We start from the raw sequence: 20,837 nt of genomic DNA, 5'->3' as shown, positions 1-20,837 counted from the left end.
TCCTCGCGTACTTTGTTCTCTCTCTCTCTCTCTCTCTCTCTTCTTTTTTTTTTTTTCCAACTCGATTCTCATTGCGGATTTCAACCCCTTAAATCCACAATTTTATCATCTTCACAACTTTATCTCATTTTTCTTAACTCAACTCTCGTCACGATTTTGAACCTCTCAAGTCAGCAACCACATTATTCCCGCGGCCCCTGCTTTTTCTCTTTCATCAACCTAGTTCTCGTTGCGGATTTGAACTTGAATCCACAACCTTATCTTACTTTCATTTCCACCGACTCAATTCTCGTCACAGATTTGAACCTCTTGATTCCGCAACCTTACCATTCCCGCAACATCTTCTTTTTTCTCTTTTCCACCAACACAATTCTCATCGTGGATTTAGACCTTTTGAATCCACAACCTTCTAGCCTTGCAACCTCTTCTTTCTTCTTTCCTACCAACTCAATTTTCTTCACAAATGTGAAGATTCGGATATCCGCGACTCATACCCGCGACTTTCAATATCCGCGACTTCCATCACAAACTTCATCAACTCCTCTGGTCGCGGACCGATTTACCCAACATCGACAACCCCTTTTTTGTCGCGGACATGAGGCTTTCTATATACCAACTTCTATCCTACTTCCAAGGCGATATATAACCCTACTTTCACCACAATGACTTCGCCGATCTTTCCTACCAACCTCCCTTTCCGGGTCAATGACCCAAACAAGATCACTCCGATCCCCACCGACCTTCACAAGTACTGGCGGAACCAGGCTGAGGAGGGATACCTTGAGCGTTACTGGCCGGATGCCGAGGACAATACCTGGATTACCAACATCCGCACGATCCTGTCACGGCACTTCCCTGCTCTCGCCGATTGCAAGATCACATACTTCAACAAGGGCACCTTCAACCGCCTGTACAAGCTCACCTCCACGACTTGGGAGGGCAAGGCATACCTCTTCCGCATCTCAATCCCGGTCGACCCATTCTTCAAGACAGAGAGTGAGGTCGCAACAATGGAGTATGTCCGCCGCCATTCTTCCATGCCTGTGCCCCGCGTCATCGGGTACTCCTCCAGCGATGACAATGAGCTGGGTCACGAGTGGAGCATCATTGAGATGATGCCCGGCCAACCTCTGCGCACATGCTGGCCAACCATGGATGAGGACAGCCGCGCAGCTGTGTTCTCCGAGCTTGCAGAGCATGTCAAGCAGCTCGTTTCCCTACGCTTCTCCAAGTATGGGAATATATACTTCTCTGACATCGCACACCGTGTCTTGCCAGGTGCAGAGCAGCCCGCAGGGTTGACAACCACGGGATTTCAGGGGGTCGTGGATCGTGATGTGGCAACCAAGTCACCGGTCGCGGATACTTCCGCGATTTTGGCGGTCGCGGAGTCCGATATGATGTCGACGGTCGCGGAGTCGCCCTTCCTGTCAGCCATCGCGGATTCCGATATGATGTCCAGCGTTGTGGAAATGCAGGATGCCTCACGCACCCCGCCACGCTCATCCCTCAAAAGCAGTGACGACGGTGACTTCGTCGTGGACAAGGACATGGGTGCTGGAGGTGCTTTTGTCCTGGGACATATTGTTGCTCAAGACTTCTTCTTCGAGCAGCGCATCTACTACCCTGCTCCTCGCGGCCCCTTTGATAGCATTTCACGAGCTCATCGCCGCCCGGCTCTCCCTGCTCGAGCAGCGCTTGCACGACCTCTCGCCTGTCCCTGGGAGGCCGTGGTACTGTGAAAATGACCGGGAACTCCACCTCCACCACCCCCGCGTCCTTGACATCTTCAAGCGCTTCAAGACCTTGACCCCCCGGTTCATCGGTCCGCAATCTAACACACCATACCCTGAGGACGAAGCCATCCTCTGGCACGACGACCTGTCCGAGCACAACCTCCTGCTCGACCCGGCCACTTACAAGCTGACAGCCGTGCTGGATTGGGAGGCAGTCAGCGTCCTGCCCGCCTACGAGGCATTTGACGCTCGCCCGGCGTGGATCTCTGACAAGGACTGGCGCCCCACCACGCTGGTGCGCTACGGTCGTGGAGAAGGGAACAACGAGGCCTGGCTGGAGGCTGAGCGCATCAGGCGCGAAGAGGAGATGGGTAAGGCACGCGAGGTGTACCACGGAATCGTTGGGAGCCTGTACCGTGGCGGTGACGGGGATGAGGAGATGAGGAAGCGGGTGGCGGATAAGCAGGCCGTGGCCCTTCACATGAGCATATATATGTTCCAGATCAGGACTTGGGCTACGGAGGAGTGGATGAAGAGGGAAGGTTATTGGGAGGAGGTTGGTGAGGAGGGGAAGGGTGGTGATGACATGGCTGGGTCTGTGGGCACGGGCGAGACTGATGATGCGCAGGACGACGAGAGGGCGATGGACTGAACGGGATTTGCAACGGATTCGCTGTCTGTTTGTATCTTGACATTTTGGTTTGTCGATATGGGGTCCTTGATTTGAAGGGATCGTAGACGGTTATATTGGAGCATCAAGGGAGTATCAACTGCAATGGGTTTGGCGTTCACAAGACCAGCACAGGGTCATCGGGATCTGGGAAATGGGGATCGATCGCAGGCATGAAAAACCGCAAGCAAGGCAACCGTACTGAATTGAGTTTTCCATTCACTTCACATTTTGCGTGTCAGTATGAATGATCCTTTTGGGGCTTCACCTCTAGCGTGCAAGTTGGTGACCCCCCTTTCGACTGACGTGATGAAGGCAACACAACCAAATCCATTGTTGACTTTGCCCCTGATCCGACCAGGCTGTCGGCCTTCGGGGGTTTTGCCTCCGATGTGGGGCTCCGACACAAAGATGGAACCTTGGTGGAAACTTGAAAAGTCTAAGCTCCGACAAGTGGCTTCCAACAAGAACCAAAGGTTCTATAGTGTAGCGGTTATCACTTCGGATTCTGACTTGCTTCAGAAATTCCGACAACCCCGGTTCGAATCCGGGTAGGACCTCACCTTTTTCTGTCCGACATCTGGTTTACTTGACGACGAAACTCATTTTTTGAGACACAAGGACAACTGCCCGGTTTTTTTTGTCCAGGGTTGGGATGAATTTTTCTCTCAGATCAGGGTTGACTGGGTCAGGGTTAGGGTGGTGGTCAGAGACACCTCAAGCCATCATGCCGTCATGACTTCTAGGGTGAGACTGATGATGATCTGGGCCACAAAGACGTCATTCAAGAGCGTATTAAGTTTCTTTGTATGTTTTTGGGTATATGTGAAAGTGCCAGTATGGTTCAAAGCCAGCGATGTTAAAGATGGTACTTGACCACCATCTCCGACGTCGACACCACCACACCATCTCCCACCTGCACCTCATGTCCAGGCGATATACACACCATCCCTACCCGTCTTCCCTCTCCTCTATCCACTTTTGAACCAGCCACACCTCTGTCTACGAAAACCTCTTGATACCCTGTCGATGTAAACCCCAGCCCCCGAAACGTCTTCTTCCCCGCCTCCGTCGCCGTGAGCGCTGTCCACGCAAAGCCCATCAGCACCATCACCCCCAAGACCTCTATGTTCACACGTACCTGAAATCCCAAGAATCCTCCACCCACTTCTCCCTCTCGCCCTACTCACCACCTCAGCAAGCGCGACCTCCGAAAACCGAGGCCTCTTTGACACTTGTGCTCCGCCCAACCAGACATCCCCGAACCGCTCGATGTGGTAGACGTGCAGCCCAACCTCTTCCTCCTCTCCCTCCCCATCCCCGGCCTCCGAGTCCCGCCGGTGGTTTAATGGTGGGAACATACACCCCGGGTCGATCTCAGGCTCTTTCAACCTCCCAGTCAGCAGATCCTCCCAGTGTCGCCTGCGCAGGGGGAGGACGACCACCACGCCGCCGCCGGGATTGTCAGATGCGGGCCCCTGTTCCCGTCCCTGATGACCGTCGTCCGTGCTTCCTGTGCCATGTTCAATACTCTTCTCCAGGGTTGGAGCTTGTGCTTGACTGGATGGTGGGGGGTAATAAAGACAAAAGTCTGCGGCCGCGTCAACCCAAGCTTGCAGACGTGAGTAGGGCAGGTCGACGGGGTACATGGCCTGGTCGGAAGCGTGGACAGCGTGGAGGATGGAGAAGGGAATTGGGATTGGAGAGGGGAGAAGGGGTAAGGACGGCGCGGGTTGGGTGGCCATGGTGGTTTAGGGGTTGGAGGGATGGGCGACTCTCTGGTGATGGTTTGGCCGGATTGCAGGGTGGTGACAAGGCGACGATAAGTCTTCCCACTTGCAAACAAAAAGACTCCAGGGTAGCGGAGAAAGTGAATTCCACTTCCAAAAATCACATGAGGAACGGCAAGAAGAACTGAACAAAAATGCAAAAGGAAATGCCCACAGCCAGAATCGAACTGACGACCTTGTCATTACTAGTGACACGCTCTACCACTGAGCCATGCGGGCTTAGGTCATGTGTTATTGGCCAGTGGGGACGGCGGGCCTTTGTGCCGGCAGCCAGCGCCCAGGCCCGACAAGCATCGCGGCCTAAGCAAGCATCCTTCAGCAAACAATACCAACCTGCGTATTGCTCCTGTCGGGGAAAGAGATTGACAGTATCCTTCGCAAATCTGACCGGTATGCTCAAATTTAGTAGATAGCAAAGTAGGCCAGTATTTGAGTCAGGCGGTGATTTTGGGATTCAGGGGTAGATGTAGCAAACCAAGCGGTCTTCGAGAGAGACAAACGTGTGAGGTATCGCAAGCCTTCACACGTTTTCATCTCACCCTTAAGCTCAAGGATAAAACACATCAAACGTGTCCACTGGCGCTCCCCCCAACTTGACACCTCCACCGGGGATGTATATCCCACCCCCAACCGCCACCGCAGCGGTTCCATGCCTCGGGACTCTCATCGTCCCAGCCTTCTCCCACTTATCCTTCCTCGTGTCGTACGCCTCGATGTGGCCAAACACGCCCTCACTTCCCTCCTCCTGATTCCCCTCCCCTCCAAAGACATACACCTTCCCACCAACCGCGGCACCACAAACTCCTCCCCTGGGCGTCGGCATCCTCGCCCGCTTCGTTTCCCATCCCTTCCCCTTGCCTTTCCCCTTGCCCTTTCCTTTTCCTACCAGCCCCTTTAAATTCAACGCGAAGACCTCTCCCCTCACATTCTCCTGCCCATCCACCCTCCCACCAAGCACGTACAACACCCTGTCCACCACAGCAGCAGCGGCATGATCCCTCCGCCCCGGCATCTTCTTCGCCCCCTCCCCCAGCTCGCTCTGCGCCACCCACTGTCCTTGGCGCGTATCAAACGCCGACACCACATCCACGCTCTCCTGCCCTCCCTGTCCTTCCACCAACGGCAACTTGGTCATCCCGCCTGCGAGGTAAACCACCCCCGTCTCCGGATCCACGCCCACAGCTGCACTGCCGCGGGGGATGTCGCCATTCGCTTCGTCCATGCTCGGCAGCGCGGACCACGTCAGGGTGTCGAAATCGAAGACCCAACTCCGGCCGTCGCCGCGCCAGACGCCGTCGCCGGCATCGTCGTTCAGACCTCCGAGGAGGTAGAGTTTGCCGTCGACCGCGGCCGCGTTGGGGTGGTTCAATGGGATGGGCAGCGGAGGGAGAGGGGCGGGGTACCATTGTTGGGTTTGAAGGGAGTAGAGCTGGAAGAGGCCGGTGGTGGGGAAGGGGTTGGTGGGATCTGAGGAAGGGATGATGCCGCCGAGGAGGGCGAGGTGGGTTCGGTTGATCGCGACGAAGGTGTCTGGGGGTTGGTTAGCTAATGGTGTGTTATGTGATTGTGATGTCACCAACTTACGCTCTTGACGAGGGTAGAGGGGGATTGGAGCGAGTTCCTTCCAGTGGGTGTCCTCGCGGCCGGGGATGCCAGCGGCAAGGAATGAGAACTGGAGAGCAACTAAGGGGGTAGAGAGTTTCCAGCGCATTTTGACTACACCGTTCGTTCACCAGAATAGAAACAAGATGTCAATGCAGAGCTGGATATGGGAGAAGTTAGGAGGATGGAAAGGAGAGCTATTCCCAGTGTCGAATATATATCCTCAGCACGTCATCATATTCTCAGCTATGAGATGAACGTGGCGCTGAGCAGGGGAGTCCACAAGTTACCATATCTGTGGAATTACATCCATGGTTTGTGGAGTCAATGCTGGTGGCTGAGACGTAGTTGCAGTGAGAATAATACAGCCGCCAGTCGGATCGTGGTTTTCTTGCATGCAGCTGCTCTGCAGGCAGGGGATGGATGTGACGGCGGCATGTATGCTTGTACCCTTGCTCAGGAACCTTGAGGATGCTCACCCCACATCTGGAAATGCCATCAACAAACGTCGCCTGTACACAATACTACTACAAATAGTCGACGGCCGCCTCGAAGAAAGGGCACTCCGATTCCACCTTCCTATTCTTAAGCACCAGCCTTCTCCGTTCCTCCTCCCACGATCGAACCCCTTGCCAGCCTCTTCTAAGTCGTGTTTGTCGATGATCGAGCAAGATCACCCGTAGGTTCAAGCAGCTTAACTAAAGTGCCTACGCAAACTCCAGTGACAGGACCCTAAGCTATCTCGGTGGCTGACTGCCCAGAAGTGCTTCACTCTCTTTGCGTCGTCGTTATTCTTCCTCTTCTTCTTCTCTGAGGTCTTCGAATTATCCAAGACATGTCGCTTCTTCAAACTCATAATCTCGTTTTCTTTCCTTCCCTCCCAGGCAAGTGTTCGAGCAGTGGACGAAAAACACGTAAGTCCCACCGCGGAACATCAAGGCCAGTGACCAGGAAGACACCACCAGAAACGTATATCCCTTCCCAAGCCCCCGCCGCCGCGAAAAAGAAACCTGAGGTCAAACAGCCGCTAGGCTACTTAGGCATTTTAGGTAGGTACATACTGGGCCCATCCTGTATTCCATCCAGAGTGTCCTTCGAGCATGCTTTGGCCTCTTGTTTAGCATCTCCTGGATGAGCTCATCACAGTTCCTATCTTCTGGACTATCCAACCCTTCTCCTCCCTGTCATCACTCCACCGGGTTCCGAAACTCGGGCTACTAGTCAGGGACTGGATATGCGAAGGCCGGCTTGTGATGATGATGGGGGGAACAAAAAGTGGTCCCTCGGGGTGTGTCGAAATATATACGCCGCCACGAGCCCACGAAGCTGTCAACCATGCAAAAGGCTTTCAGAGCTGGAAAGCCGTTGTAGTTAGCATAATCCAGCTGCCAGTTGGACTATAAGATCATTTCCCTGCATGCCATCGCTCTGCAAGAAGGGTGTGGATGTGTCTGCCTCATGACAACACCTGGAAAGGCTTCAACAACTTACCTAGGGAGTAGTCATGCCAATACTGCTATGGCATGCGGAGACTCTCGTCTCGGGAGGCCAATCCGGACACCCGTCATGAGCCTAACGCAACAATGAGGCAAGGCACGATGGTATCCCTAGGTAACTTAAAATAAGGTTTGTCAAACTCCTGTCATTAAACTTTCCTAACACTTGTACTGGCCGCATCGAAGGAAGAAAGGGACACTCCTATTCCACCTTTCCATTCTTCAGCGCGCCAGCCTTCGCCTTCCCTCCTCCCACGGTCGGATTCCTAGCCAACCTATTTTCCCCACTGTTCACCAAGAACTCAGCAATCATAATCTCATCACTGCTGCGCACCTTGGGCTTGGGGATGCCGTAAAACCTCGCCTTCACCGCCTCATACCCGACGCTCATCTCAAAATACCCCCTGTAATAGAGATCCTGCCACTGCAGCTCCGGATTATCCTTGACCAACCAGGCCGACAAGGCCTTGGTGATGAGGTTGGGCATCCAGCTGCCGACGGGCGTGTGGCTGGACACGGCGCTGCCCGCCAGCTCGACGCCGAACGCGCCCTTGCCCGTCACCGGGTCATAGTCGCGCTTCCCGAGCCAGGCCAGGTCCGACACCCACGCAGCGTGCGAGTCGCCCGACAGGAAGACGGTGTTGTTGATGCTGCCGCTCTCCAGGTGCTGGTAGACGCGGTCGCGGTTGGCGATATAGCCGTCCCACTGGTCGCGGTTGAAGGGCCGGTTGCCGAGGATGTCGAGCGCCATGCGGCTGAAGATGACCTGGTTGCCGACGACGCGCCAGGCGGCGCCGCGGTTCGACGAGCGCGTCAGCTCGTCGTAGAACCACGCCTCCTGCTTGAAGCCCATGATCGTGCGGTTCTGGTGGTCCACCAGCTTCTCCACTTCCTTGCTGTTGCCGCCGATGCCCGCGAAGCCGTTGAGCACAGTCAGGTCGCGGTCGTACTGGCGGGTGTCGAGCATCATCAGGTCCAGGAGCGTGCCGAAGGAGAAGCGCCGCCAGATGCGCAGGCTGTCGTCCATGTCGACCTGGCGGATGGGCATCCACTCAAAGTAGGCGCGCACCGCGGCCTGCTTGCGCTTGCGGAAGACGTCGCCCGACGAGTTGCCCGTACCGTTCTTCCACGCGTTGTCGGCCACCTCGTGGTCGTCCCAGACCGGGATCCAGGCGAAGCTCGAGTGCGACGAGAGAAGGTCCGGGTCGGTCCGGTAGCTGCCGAGGCGGGCGCGGTAGTCGTAGAGCGTGTACGTCTCGCGGTCCGGCTTCGGGTTGCGCAGCGACGAGTCGCCCTTGTATTCGTAAATGTAATCGCCGAGGTGGATCACATAGTCGACTGAGTCTTTGCGCGCGACGTTGCCGTAGGCGTTGAAGTATCCCTCGGCTGGAGGGTAGATGTTAGTACCTACTCAGGCAGGGGAGATGACCACTGGGGCTATGGTAACGTACGGTAGTTGGCGCATGAGTAGACGGCGAACTTGATGTCGCTGTTGACCTTTTGCGTCTCTGCAGGAATCGTCTTGGTCCGGCCGATCGGGCTCGTCTTGTTGGAACCGCACACATTGAACTGATAGAAGTACGTGGTGAAGGGTTGCAGGTTGCCAGCCTCGAACTATTCCACTTTGTCAGATATATGTCTATGTCAAGCATCAAGGGGGAAAATTCCTACCTTGACCGTGTAATCCACATCGCTCGTGGTGTACGCCCGCCCTTGATCAGCCACATTCTTCAAGTTGGAATCCGTGGCGATCTTGAACTCGACACAAGCCGCCTTGGCAGACGGCTTCGCGCCCTCCGGGTCATCATAGATGGGCACGACGCCATCCGGGACAAGATCCGAGGCCACGCTATCCGCAGTCGGGGCCAGACGGGTCCAAAGGATGACGGAATCGGCATAGGGATCACCCGAGGCCACGCCGTGGGTGAAGTTGACCTCATCCGGGGAGAAAACGTCTCCGGTCTGGCGCTTGGACACGTGTGAGAGGGGAACAGCCAGGCTCGGGTGGCGGCGCGAGGGGCTACGGTAGGCAATGTTCCTGTCGAAGGAGGCCTCGACGAGGGATGCGGCGGCCACGAGGGCGGCGCCCAGGCTCAGCGGGGAGGAGATCATGGCGATGGCTGGCAACGGCCGGTGGGCGGGAGAAACAAGGCAACACGAAGCGTCAAGGCCAACACACCTCACTCGCTTGCCCTGGCTGTCTATCTTGATGTATCACGGCGTGTGGATCAGCCGTTTAATAGACCTCCGAACCGTTGAACTCCCCACTAGGTCTGTCTACGGGCATAACCGTGACATGCTCGATTTCGCCGTAGACCTGAGTAAGCCGGCATCGTAGCGACGATTGACTACCACGTCAAGTTGCAACGGGCCAATATGCAGTGGCAGATCTCTAGGGACGGATGCGACGCTCCCCAGCCCCTGACCATCCGAGCTGAGAGAACCAAGCATGTGCTCTTGTTCGCAACGTTCGCGCCTGGTCGTCGTGCCTCGGGCTGTGCGCACATGGGTTGGATGGCGCTGATCAATTGGGATAGCTGTGAGCAGAGACCTAACATAGGTATCATGCAGTTTATTATGCGGTTCTAGACATGTTGCAGTGGATTGGCTGGTTTAGGAAGGCCGTTTAATTGTCATGGTCCTGGCCTGCTGAGATTTGATGTTTGGTTGGCGATGCATTGGAACCTAGGAAGCGCCCAGAAACTCTCATTATTTCTCAGCCCCACTGCCTCGGCCACGGACAAGAAGAAACGGCGTCAACATTGGAGGAGCAACATGGCAAGTGAATGAGAGGGATGCCAACTGAGAATACTTGGTATATTTTTTTAAAAAAATACAAAGAAAAAATTAGACAGTATTGATGAATAGGTGAGCAAGAGATCAGTTCAAGGTTTGGCTGACAACCATCCCTGGGCCGTCCACAGCGCTACGCACATAGTCAAGAAGAGTCCATCCCGGTCAGCTGCCTCTTCTGGATCTGAGCTATCACGAGGCGAAAAATAGGTCATAGTTTGAGAGGGACAGAGTATCTACATATACATCCTACTTACCTAGAGGTATGTCCTGCAGAATCTCTGCATGTCTCATATCCCCTGGTTGTTAACGAAACCCTAGGTCGCGCTGGGTACACCGAGCATATGAATGTCAAGGGTACGCCCCACTTGCAACAAACGGAAATCATGGGTTTGTAGTATAGTGGTCAGTACACTTCGTTGTGGTTGGAAACAACCTCAAACGGTCCGAAGAAACCGCGGTTCGATTCCGCGCAAACCCAATCCTTTTGCCTTTTTTATGACCCCTCCCACTTCATCATTTTCCATTTGTCTCACCATTGACTGTCTTGAAGTAAACCCTGCCAAAATCTTTTCTTGTCTCGCCGTTTCCATATCAAATTGTGAAGCTTACCCATCACATCCAGATAGGTGTCCAAACAACAGGTCCCACCCTTCCAACTCCTTCAACACCACAACAATCTTACCTCCTCCCCAACCTCACTCACCTGCCTAGGTCATGTACCTAATGCCTACTGTACGTACGTACTCCATCCTACCCCCAAACCTCAAACCCCCACCCCTCCACCTCCCCCCTTCCCATCGGCAACCTCCCTCGGCGCCTCCACACCATCTCCCAGCCCGCCGCGCCGAAATCCACGCTGCCCTGTTCCGCGTCCAGTCCCCTCCCCAGCGCCGCGACCAGCATCAAGACCATCCTCTCGCCGAACCGGCGGCCCCGCCCCGCCCCCGCCCCCGCCGGACACCGGTGCGGGCCCAACGAGAAGGGGATGTAGGCCGCCCGTTGCAGGTCCGTCAGCGAGTCGAAGCGGGAGGGGCGGAATTGCAGGGAGTCGCGGCCCCAGATTTGTGGGTGGGTGTGGAGTGTGAGGAGGTCGGTGGAGAGGGTTCGTGGGGCGGGATGAGGAGGGATGGTGGTGATGTTGCTGCTGCGGTAGAGGTGTTTGTTGGAGGGGTAGAGACGGAGACCTTCCTGTTTTGTTGGGATGAGAGGTTAGTTCAGTCTGGCATGTTTGCCTAAGGTAGGTACTCGAGGCAGTGAGAGGGAGGGAAATGTGAAGGAAGAAAAGAGGGGTTAGGATGGGCTACCTGATCAAGGGACCGACATACCTTGGCCAACTTCAACGCCTCCTCCTCAAGTTCCCTGTGCCCCAAACAATCCGGCACATCAGTAATCCTGCGCTTCGCATCTGGGACCGCCTGCGGCTGGTGATGAAACGCCGTGACAAACGTCAACAACACCACCCGCCAGAGCGTCTCGTACTGCGGCATGAGCAGTCCCAGTATTTCCTCCGGCGTCAGCGGCCTGTCCTCCTCGCCTCTGTCGTAACCACCACCGCCTACTCCGTTCCTGGAAACGCCTGTCAACGATGACGGCAAGACCGCACTCCACGGAATCGGCCCCAGCTTGCGGATGGTTAAGTCTAACACTTCCGATCTGGTCACCGCCTTCGGCTCACGCTTGGAGCGCAGCCACTGCTCGTTGATCTCGCGCGTGATGGTGGCCAGGTACGTCCAGGGAATGAGCCGCGCGTTGAGGCCGAAGCTGTCTTCAAGCACCACGCCGAGAACCACACAGCGCACCAGCTCTGCCAGGGGAACCCGGCAACGGCGGCCGTTGTTGTTGGCCGCCCCGCCGGCGTGAGGGTGGCGGCGAGACTGTTGTTCTTGTGCTGCAGCAGAGATACGGGCGCTGATCAGCGCCCCGGCGAGGTAGTACAGGTCTTTCCAGCTGCGGTCGTTGCGGTTTAGGATGTGCGAGGCCGTGTTGAGGAACCGTCGATGTGTGGCCGGCGAGTCTGTCGTGAGTGAGTTGTCGATGCCGAAGGCAGCAGTGAGACGCCGGTTCTCGACAGCCCGGAGGCGGAGTCGATCTTCTAGAGTAGTGTCGCCGGCGTGTTTGAATTCTGCGATGTCGAGTTGGGATCGAATCCACACCTGGAGGTCGAGCTGTCCTTTGTGGTGGCGACGGAAAGCCAGGTACAGGGCGATGAGGAACAGTAAGAGCAGCATGATGGCTTCAGGGAAAGAGAGGTTCAGACCCTTGGGAGTTTGGGTGTTCTTGAAGACTGGCAACGGACAGTATTATTGATTGCCTTAAAGCTGGCCATCGACGTGCTCTAAGTACTTCAACTACTGCATGGAACAGGACTTGACGTTCCGTTTGTTTATCGAAACGGTCCTCCTCCGCATGACGATAAGCCCAATGTTCATGACACCTCCAGAAGCACGAGGCTGCTGCAGGATATGCAGCCATGGTTGTCGCTGATTTGTCCTTTGAGAGGCGTGCTTCGGTGAGACACACGCTGTATGCCCCAGAGCAGGCACAACAACATTTGCGTCTTGTCGACTGGGCCTCGACGAGGAGATATGACTCTTCAGAAATGTCCATGTCCCTCTGAATGGTCCTGTCAATCGAGAGGAGCAAACGGGTCGGGGTGCTTTCTTTAGTCGGGCGAGTGGAAACGCCCGGAACGGTGCAGGGGGATCCAGACTTTGGAGGCACACTTGGGGTCGGCGATGTATACCTCCGTCGCATAATCCCCATTGTCCAGGAGAACAGGGTGTATGCCACACTGCTCGTTGAGTCAAAGCGACTGCCGGTTTCCTGTCCGACGAAGACTGGAGGAGACTTGACTGGGAAAAGATCCGGACCTTAAGCTGCACAATCGCCAAGGACTCTGGGTTGCTCAAGAAAATGAGGCCATCATCGCAAGGCATTGATCTTTTGGCTAGAAAAGAAAACAGAAGGGAAGAAAAGAGAGAAAAACAGACAAGGAGGAGGAGAAGAAAGGAAGAAGGAAAAAAGACAGAGGAAAATGAAGAAGTAATGATCCCAACGATCAAAGCTCACCGGCTAGCCACCTCTCCCGGTGAGAGGCAGGTAGCCGGCTACGAAACCTCCCCCAGGGAGGTGTACTTCGGGCTTCACCCCCAGCTTATCTGGGGATTACTCCGGGTTTCGTCCTTTACGTGACTGGCGAATCTAGAGTTTGAGGCACACGCAGTTTTTTATTTTGGAACAGCCCCTTAACGCCTTACATGGGACTCGAACCCATGACCTTTCGGTCGGGCTCTTTTCGCATGCAAGTCCCTCGCCGGGGAGACGAGGACCACAGGCATTGACCACTGCGCTACACAACAATGGCCAGTACCTGTGTCGTTGAAAACCATGAGGACGAAACTTGCTTATGTAATGTGCGGCAACACCCTCGACCTTCATCCCATGCATGTACCATGCGAGGTCAACGAGAAGAGTCATGTATTAAAAGCTGCCAGTATCAACCCAAGCCATTTCCCCAAGAGATGGCCCGAGCCGCAATTTCTCAAGATAACATATACGGGAGAAAGAAGCAACCCTCAACACCTTGCCCATCTACCTCAGCACCAACGGCAAGGCAACAGAACCATTGAATCACTGGAGGCAAGAATAAAAGCCGAGTCAAGACACCACCATCGTCCCCGAACAATCATGAATCAGGCCGCTGAATCTCAGGCAACAACTCAGCAAGCCGGGCCGCGTCCAACTCATCCTCTGCGCCCTGACCCGCACTCCCCGATGCGGACTGGCCTGCCCCTCCAGAATCCCTTCCCGCGTACACATACTCGGCGTCGGCCGGGGCATCGGCGCCATTACCCCCACCATCTCCCGACCCGGGCGTATCGGCAGGCTGGCTCTCGTCCGCCTCCCCATCGGCATCCCCGGTTCCCGTCCCCATCTCAGCCTCCGGTGCCACCGCCGGCGGCTGCTGCTGTTGCAACCGCTCGCGCTCCTCCCTCTCCCGCTGCCCGCGCTCTCGCTGCTCCCGCTCCAGGCGCTCCTGCTCGCGGATGGCCAGGATCTCGCTCTTGCGCTTGCGCTTCCGATTCGGCTTGGGCCCCGTGTACAGCGAGCACGCGGCCGTGTTGTCGAACCACTTACAGTTCGAACAACTGTTGTGGAAACTCCCGGGAAGGATGCGGCACGTCAAGAACGGACCGAGCGCGTTCCGCTCCCGCTTCTGCTGGCACTGCTGGCACGCGACGGCCGCGTCCTGGCCGCGCGAGTGGATCAGCAGGCCGTTGATGTAGCTCGGCCGCTGCGAGGCAATGTGCTTGGCCGTGATCCAGCCCTGCACGAACATGATGGTCTCGCGGCTGGGCAGGCGCCACAGGGCGCGCTGGGTTTCGTGGACGAGCGACTGCTCCGTCAGCGCATCACGGATGCGGATGGCGATGGCCGGGATCGGGCGCTCCGAGACCTTGGCCGCGTTCCAGGCTTGCACGTGCGGGTTGTCGCTGTAGTCAGTCTCGCGCACGTTGGCGTTGGGACGGCCCGGCGGACGGCCGCGGCGTTTCTTGGGGAAGGACTCGGGAAGGTCTGGAGGGAGAGGAGGGAGGTCCGGGAGGGAGGGGGCGACGGAGGTGGAAGAATCCCGGTTGGGAGCTATGGCGGGATCAATGGGGACATCTGGGTATGTCCCACTCCCTGACCCAGTCTCAGGAGCTGGGTTGGAGTTGGGACTGGAGTTGGAATTGGGACCCTGATTGTTGCCGTGATGTCGCCCGCCGTGGTGTTGGCCAGCGTGCTGTGGCTGTCCGCCATTCCCAACAAGACTCGCGTCGGTCATGACGGCATCAACTGCTGCCCCTGAATGCGTCGCCATGTTCATTCCTCCATCCACTCTACCACATACCGGCGATGACGGGATCCAGAAAGTGTGTAAGTGCTACAAGAAAGCGACAGCCAGAACAGTTGGAAGTGGCTTTATTTTGTAGGGAGCATTGTGGTGATGTTCCGCGGTTGCTTGTTGCTTGTGGTGGGATTGGAGCAAACGGACGCTGGTGGGTACGGGGTAAAGTGGGGATGGAAGTGCACGGGCCACAATTTCACCCCTGGTCCGTTCCTCCTGTGCCTTGGCAGATCTGTCCGACGGGTGTTGCGTCTGCGTGCGTCAGCGGTTGTTCGTTCTGCAGCGCCAGGCGGAATCAGCCGCCAGCATCATCGACAACCTGGAACCCCATAACCTGACTTGGTGACTTGCACCATCAACCTCAGGAACCAGCACACACCCCCCGACCCTGCCGAAGTCGCTGTGCTGCTCGGCCAGTCGCTCATTCACTAATCTCTTTCCCCATTCTTCTCTCTTCTCTCTCCTTCACCATGTCGAATCCCAACGCCCTCCTCCTCCTCGCAGACCACATCAAGCTGTCCCTCCTCGAGCAGCAGCGCGCAAAGACCCTGAATCTGCCCCGCGACTCTCAGGATGGCCGCATTTCGCGCTCACTCGATCAGTTCCGCGAAGGCCTCGAGGCCCTCGAGAGGGAACAACACCGCCTACGCGAGGCCGGCGACGAGAGGTACCTACCGATTCCTGCGGCCAACTCTTTCTCTCACCCATCTATTAACCTCCCACCAGCAAAGCCAACTCCCTAGCCACCACCCTAGCCTCCCTGCGCAAACAATACACCGACCTATCCTCCCAATTCCACGGCCACGCGACGCCCGCGACGACCTCGACGCTCGTCCAACCCAACGACCCCTCCCTCGCCGCCGATTTCGTCCACGCTCAATCCTCCCGCCCCGAACGCACCTCCTCTGTTTCTCCCCAACCCCACCAACAATCCCAACCCCCGAAAAAAGCCGTCCGCTTCACCTCCCCCGCGCGCTCCCCTCCCCCTCCCTGCGCGGCCAACTCTTCCCCTACCGCGACGACCCCGACACTCCTGGCCCGCGCCTCGTCGACGACGACAGCGCCGGCTACCGCGCCGAGATCGACGCGCGCAACATGTCCAACGTGCAGATCCACGCCTACCACGACCAGATCCTGCGCGAGCAGGACGCGCAGCTCGACGCGCTCGGCGCGTCCATCGCCCGCCAGCGCGAGCTGTCGGAGCGCATCGGCGACGAGCTGGAAAGCCAGGTGCTGCTGCTCGACGAGAGCGATAGGGCCGCGGATCGGCAGGCGAGCGCCCTAGCAAGGGCGAGGAGGCATGTCGGCCGGGTCGCCAGGGGAGCCGCGGAGAGCGGGGAGGGAAGGCAGATGGGAGCGATTGTGCTGTTGATTGTGGTGTTGGTGTTGTTGATTGTTATTTTGAAGTAGGTGAGGATGGGGAAAGGGGTTTATGCTCTTATATAAGAAGGGAGTCATCAGAGGGAGGGATTTCTTTGGTTTGTGGCGTTTGGGGGTCATCGGCGTCTGGGATTGGGTCATGAGACTTTGGGAGGGAATCAAAAACTATTACCAGTAGCGCACCTCCTGCTGACGATGGCAGAGGCGTCTGTTTGCTGACGACACTGGTTTGGTTTGTCTGGGAATATATCTTGGGGCACAACAGTACTGCGTATCGTCATTACCTCTCGTATAATACCGATCCATGTGTTCCACGCGGTGGCTCTGCCGTTCATATGTCCCTCGATGGGTTGGTGCTTTGGCTCCCTTCTGGTTGTTGCCAGATACTGGAAGCTATCGTGACAGAGAACATGATGTGACTTAGGTGTGTCGCTCGTCCCTTGGTGTTCAGTTTTTTTTCCGATATCCAAAAACCTAAATACCAAGTAGTAGGAAACCGGCCGCTGATGGCTTGGAGAGGTGGTTCGCCGGGGCCTGTCCGAGCGGGCCTGCAGCAGCCACCACCGCCACCACCCTGCGGGAGCAATTCATACTGCCAGCTAAGTACCCAAAATCAAATCCCACTTCCTTCTCAATTCTTAATTCTCCTTTCCAGTCTCTGCTCCCCGCGACAGCCTCCTCAGACGCTGTTCGTTTTCAATCTGGAGTCAAGCGACCCGCTTATCAACCCCGACCATGCCAAGATTGGCAACAATCACTTGGGGCCCGACTAGCTCAGCTGGTTAGAGCGTCGTACTAATACTAGCAATCCCAGCTAGTAATAAGTAATGCGAAGGTCAACAGTTCAATCCTGTTGTTGGGCAATTTCTTTTGCTTTTTTTTTTGCTCTTCACTCCAGTCCATGATGACTTCGTGCAGTCATTCGAAGGTATATTTTCCCTCTCTCACCTTATGTACGACAAGTCAAAAGACAGATCACAGTTTGGTCTCATCAACGGATGTTCATTGAATAGGGCTACAGTTTCAATTATTATTAACTATGTTTCTGTCTCAACCTCGCCGTCCTCTCTCAACCCAGATCCTCTTCACACCAGAGCAACGTCTAGCCAAGCAACGCTACACCGCACCAGGACTTGTTGATCCCACCATGCGTCTAAACTATTGACTACTTGACCACCTCTAACACTGGCAAAAATCGTCATCCATCCATCCACCCCGCCAACTCTACCGAATGACCTCCCCCTCCCGATCAATCCCCTCCAAAAACTCCAAGATGGGACTCCCGCCTAACACCCCCGCCGTGCTAGCCGTCCCCTTCTTGTCCGACGCCCAAACCTCATGAAACTTGACGCTCTTATCGCTGGACGCAACCATAATGCATCCTTCCTTTGCGGTGCGACTGCTACTCCCGCCATCCTGCGTGCGCCTCTCATGATTCCCCGGCGTCATGGTTTGTTGCTGCCCGCGCGGCCCGCCGGGATACGGAATGGCGTAGAGCGCGCGATGTTCCCCGGCCCAGGGGATGGCTGCGACCTGGCGGCACTCGGGCCACGAGAAGACGGCGATGCGCACGGGGTGGTCGGGCTGGGCGTAGCCGAATGTCGCCGCGATTTCGCGCCGTGTTGTGGACCAGATGAGGCTCGTTACTTGCGCCGAGACAGAGATGGACGCCAGCGCGGCTCCCGAGCCCGTGTGGAAGAAATGGATGCACTTGTCGTTCGAGCCACCACCGGTCGCGACAAGGCTGTCCTGCCAGGGACAGAACGCAATGGCCTTGACTGCCGCTCCGTGCGGCCATCGGTGTCTTGCATCGGCGGAACCCAAGCGCTTGAATGGAGGATGCGAAGGCGCCTTGAATATCTCGGTTTCTGTTGCCGACGCCTCTCTTGGCTCTCGAGCGTGGCCTCCCGGGTTTGACGTTTCTGGCACCTGCAGCTCTTGGTGCTGGACGTCGTCGGGCTGTTGATCTGGCTCAACCTTGGCTGCTTCGAACAACCAACACAAGTTGTCATTCCCGCCAGTCGCGAATACGTCAGCGGTTCTCGACCAAGCCAGGCCGCAGATCTGCTGAGAGTGAGCAGAGATGCGCGCCAACAGCGTCATATCTCCCGACCAGTTGTTCCGTTCGACCTCCCATCGCTCGGGCCACTCCACAGCATAGTAATAAACTAGGCCGGTTTCATCTCCGACGAGGAGATCCTCATTTTTGACCGGAAGGCCGGGGTGCTCCCAGCTCTTGGAGGGCCGAATCGTGCATACGGGCTTCCAGCTGACGCAGGCAACGGCGGATGGCATAGGTGTCTCGAACCGCGGCTTCGGGGGGATGCGGGAGGCGGGATCAGAATCATCATACAGCGAAAGAAGCCCCAAAGTCCCGTCGGATCTTCCAAAAGCCAAGATTGCTTTGCATCCCTCCGTGGACGAAAAGGACAAGCTTGTGAGATAGCAGTCAGGGTCGGGTCCTGAGTTGAGGAGCCGCACCCCGCGAGACTCGGACCAGCCGTAGATCAAGTGTCCCAGACCGACGGCGAGGGTTTTGGCAGTGCTCGAATATGCCAGAGTGGAGCAATAGAAGTCGTCGCGCAGGTTCGGGGCATCAAGGACCCTACTTGCGTCAGCGTTGAATCTGGTCGGGAACTCCGCGGGATTAGGGCGGACGTACCGGAAGGGAGCCGTAGGCAACGTTCGATTCCCAATAGGCTTCTGAGGTTTGGGAATCGGTCCATCGTTGACCCATTCTGTGCCGTTCCATTTGGTCCGCACGTATCCCGGCTTCGTCGACGGGGGACTGTGATGGGTATTAGGCGACGTGACATCGAGAACACGCTGCGCCATGTCAATGCCGAGAGCGGCGGCGAGACGGTCTTTATGTTTCTCAAGCTCCTCCTCGCTTCGCGGCCTTGCGGTTGGGAAGGTGGTCCGGAAGAGGCGAGCATTGGTTCCGCTTCGGACCAGCTGTCCTCGACCGTTGTTAACAGCAGCCCCCCCAAGGTCGGTGGTCCAAGGCCCGTTGGGGTCAGAGTGCTGTTCGATTCCATCAATACTATTCTGGTCAAGAGGACCAAGAACGTTGCCCACTCCGTCTGTCAGAATCAACACAGGCTGTCTAATTTGACTCAAACGCTTCACTCACCTTCGTTCCGACTCGCTGCGGACTCGGGCCGGGGTCGCGCACGAGACTCCTGTCCCAGGGGTGTCACAACTCTCCAGCGATAGATGAATGGATCCTCGGTGACTTGGCTGCTACGAACGAGGCGCTCGGCAGGCGTCAGTTTGTGCGGCGCTTTATGGATCCTCAGCCTCTCCGACGCGTCGATGTCCCAGTGCCTGTTCGGAATGAAACGATCAGCGTGGCGTAAGGGTGTCGTCTTAGATCTCCCCTGAAGCCTGGTGGCTGGAGAGGAGCGGGCAGGAACCAGGCGAGCAGAACGAGACTGAGGGGTTTGGTGAGGCAGACTTGCTGATCTCTTGCGTTGATGGTGCCGCGTTCGGAGGGTCAGGAGTTTCTCGGCAACAGCAGCAGTGACGCCTACGAAGATGTTCTTAGCGTCGCTGTCGACGTATGGATCGTCCGAGTCAGACCGGGTGCCATCAAAGTGGCGTAGCAAGTCCGTTGACGTCCGGTCGGCTGTGATATCAGGGACGTCCTTTTCGGGGGGTGTCCAGGGAGAAGCAGAGCCATATCCCGAGTCCACGGGACTCACGGGACTCAGGGGCTCTGGCGCACTGCGTTCATGGCGATTCCTCCGGGGCTGAGGTCGGAAGGGAACAGCTAGCATGATGTCGCTGGGTTGACCTCGGAGGGTGCAGCTTCAGACTGTCCAGCGGAAGACCACCAAGGCGCAACAAGATAGAAGGAGTACAGTACAGCGCAAGACAAGATAAAAGAGACAGTCTAGAGTTGAGCTGTAGCTGTCGGAGTCGGGGGAGGAGGTTGGCGAGGCAGCTTGGGGCGGACCATGGCAGGAAGATGGTGCCCAAGCCTCGCTTCACGCCAACTCTGACCGTATGGTGGGACTCTGGTAGCTCTGGGTTGCTCCGTAAATGAGTGTGAAGCCTCGAGTTGGCGGTGCGATGGTTGTATCAATATCTGTCGATGAGTTACCTACCTTGGCTTCCAAGTTTGGCTGAGGAGGGATTCGGGGATGGAATAGGGCCATGGAGAGGAACAAGGCGAGAGATTCAGGTTGTTATGCAAAGGAAGGAATGAGTCCATCTTCTCAGACGCATCCATGACTTTCATATCTTTTCAACATGGGAAGGAAGGCTTGATCCCAGCTTCCATGAGGAACCATGGTGACTCGAGATGTTGGAGATGGCAAGCGTATGGCATCCACTCCTTCCCTGTGGTGGTTGACGTGGAGGCCTTTCTCTTCTTCTCTCTTCTCCCGCCATGGGAACAAAGGAACACAGAAACATTTACGCGCTCCCTGAGCTACCTGGCCTATAGGTATTTGCGTCTTGATTTCCCAAGTTTCC

The 20,837-nt window shown here is 56.5% G+C and overlaps 8 protein-coding genes and 5 non-coding genes across 13 annotated transcripts; 5 read left to right on the top strand and 8 right to left on the bottom strand.

The window, feature by feature from the left end:
* Nucleotides 1–662: 662 nt before the first annotated feature.
* Nucleotides 663–2,388, top strand: VTJ04DRAFT_8863 (uncharacterized protein; the record flags this gene model as incomplete). The annotated part of the gene is made up of 2 exons (XM_069367346.1): nucleotides 663–1,563; nucleotides 1,652–2,388. 2 exons carry the CDS (start codon nucleotides 663–665, stop codon nucleotides 2,386–2,388), a joined length of 1,638 nt encoding a protein of 545 aa, XP_069215684.1.
* Nucleotides 2,389–2,881: 493 nt separating this feature from the next.
* On the top strand, nucleotides 2,882–2,966 carry VTJ04DRAFT_t125. Its single transcript has one exon. It is a non-coding gene; the product is annotated as a tRNA-Gln (tRNA).
* Nucleotides 2,967–3,074: 108 nt separating this feature from the next.
* VTJ04DRAFT_8862 (uncharacterized protein) lies at nucleotides 3,075–4,151 on the bottom strand (the record flags this gene model as incomplete). The annotated part of the gene is made up of 2 exons (XM_069367345.1): nucleotides 3,075–3,089; nucleotides 3,597–4,151. The coding sequence occupies 2 exons, from the start codon at nucleotides 4,149–4,151 to the stop codon at nucleotides 3,075–3,077; spliced, it is 570 nt and encodes a 189-aa protein (XP_069215683.1).
* A 192-nt stretch (nucleotides 4,152–4,343) lies between these two features.
* VTJ04DRAFT_t117 lies at nucleotides 4,344–4,415 on the bottom strand. The gene has a single exon. It is a non-coding gene; the product is annotated as a tRNA-Thr (tRNA).
* Nucleotides 4,416–4,743: 328 nt separating this feature from the next.
* VTJ04DRAFT_8861 (uncharacterized protein) lies at nucleotides 4,744–5,907 on the bottom strand (the record flags this gene model as incomplete). Its single annotated transcript, XM_069367344.1, has 2 exons — nucleotides 4,744–5,726; nucleotides 5,781–5,907. 2 exons carry the CDS (start codon nucleotides 5,905–5,907, stop codon nucleotides 4,744–4,746), a joined length of 1,110 nt encoding a protein of 369 aa, XP_069215682.1.
* A 1,589-nt stretch (nucleotides 5,908–7,496) lies between these two features.
* On the bottom strand, nucleotides 7,497–9,406 carry VTJ04DRAFT_8860 (uncharacterized protein; the record flags this gene model as incomplete). Its single annotated transcript, XM_069367343.1, has 3 exons — nucleotides 7,497–8,680; nucleotides 8,746–8,908; nucleotides 8,966–9,406. 3 exons carry the CDS (start codon nucleotides 9,404–9,406, stop codon nucleotides 7,497–7,499), a joined length of 1,788 nt encoding a protein of 595 aa, XP_069215681.1.
* A 1,069-nt stretch (nucleotides 9,407–10,475) lies between these two features.
* VTJ04DRAFT_t126 lies at nucleotides 10,476–10,568 on the top strand. The gene has a single exon. It is a non-coding gene; the product is annotated as a tRNA-His (tRNA).
* A 272-nt stretch (nucleotides 10,569–10,840) lies between these two features.
* On the bottom strand, nucleotides 10,841–12,318 carry VTJ04DRAFT_8859 (uncharacterized protein; the record flags this gene model as incomplete). The annotated part of the gene is made up of 2 exons (XM_069367341.1): nucleotides 10,841–11,278; nucleotides 11,416–12,318. The coding sequence occupies 2 exons, from the start codon at nucleotides 12,316–12,318 to the stop codon at nucleotides 10,841–10,843; spliced, it is 1,341 nt and encodes a 446-aa protein (XP_069215680.1).
* A 1,021-nt stretch (nucleotides 12,319–13,339) lies between these two features.
* On the bottom strand, nucleotides 13,340–13,454 carry VTJ04DRAFT_t116. The gene has a single exon. It is a non-coding gene; the product is annotated as a tRNA-Glu (tRNA).
* Nucleotides 13,455–13,775: 321 nt separating this feature from the next.
* VTJ04DRAFT_8858 (uncharacterized protein) lies at nucleotides 13,776–14,915 on the bottom strand (the record flags this gene model as incomplete). The annotated part of the gene is made up of 1 exon (XM_069367340.1): nucleotides 13,776–14,915. The coding sequence occupies one exon, from the start codon at nucleotides 14,913–14,915 to the stop codon at nucleotides 13,776–13,778; it is 1,140 nt and encodes a 379-aa protein (XP_069215679.1).
* A 533-nt stretch (nucleotides 14,916–15,448) lies between these two features.
* VTJ04DRAFT_8857 (uncharacterized protein) lies at nucleotides 15,449–17,131 on the top strand (the record flags this gene model as incomplete). The annotated part of the gene is made up of 3 exons (XM_069367339.1): nucleotides 15,449–15,645; nucleotides 15,929–16,384; nucleotides 17,014–17,131. 3 exons carry the CDS (start codon nucleotides 15,449–15,451, stop codon nucleotides 17,129–17,131), a joined length of 771 nt encoding a protein of 256 aa, XP_069215678.1.
* On the top strand, nucleotides 17,122–17,221 carry VTJ04DRAFT_t127. The gene has a single exon. It is a non-coding gene; the product is annotated as a tRNA-Ile (tRNA).
* A 361-nt stretch (nucleotides 17,222–17,582) lies between these two features.
* VTJ04DRAFT_8856 (uncharacterized protein) lies at nucleotides 17,583–20,137 on the bottom strand (the record flags this gene model as incomplete). Its single annotated transcript, XM_069367338.1, has 3 exons — nucleotides 17,583–18,963; nucleotides 19,021–19,441; nucleotides 19,492–20,137. 3 exons carry the CDS (start codon nucleotides 20,135–20,137, stop codon nucleotides 17,583–17,585), a joined length of 2,448 nt encoding a protein of 815 aa, XP_069215677.1.
* Between the last annotated feature and the right edge of the window lie 700 nt (nucleotides 20,138–20,837).

Source organism: Mycothermus thermophilus, assembly GCF_041956435.1.
Source record: "Mycothermus thermophilus strain CBS 625.91 unplaced genomic scaffold VTJ04scaffold_6, whole genome shotgun sequence".
NCBI lineage: Eukaryota > Fungi > Ascomycota > Sordariomycetes > Sordariales > Chaetomiaceae > Mycothermus > Mycothermus thermophilus.
This window is presented reverse-complemented; position numbering and strand designations above follow the sequence as displayed.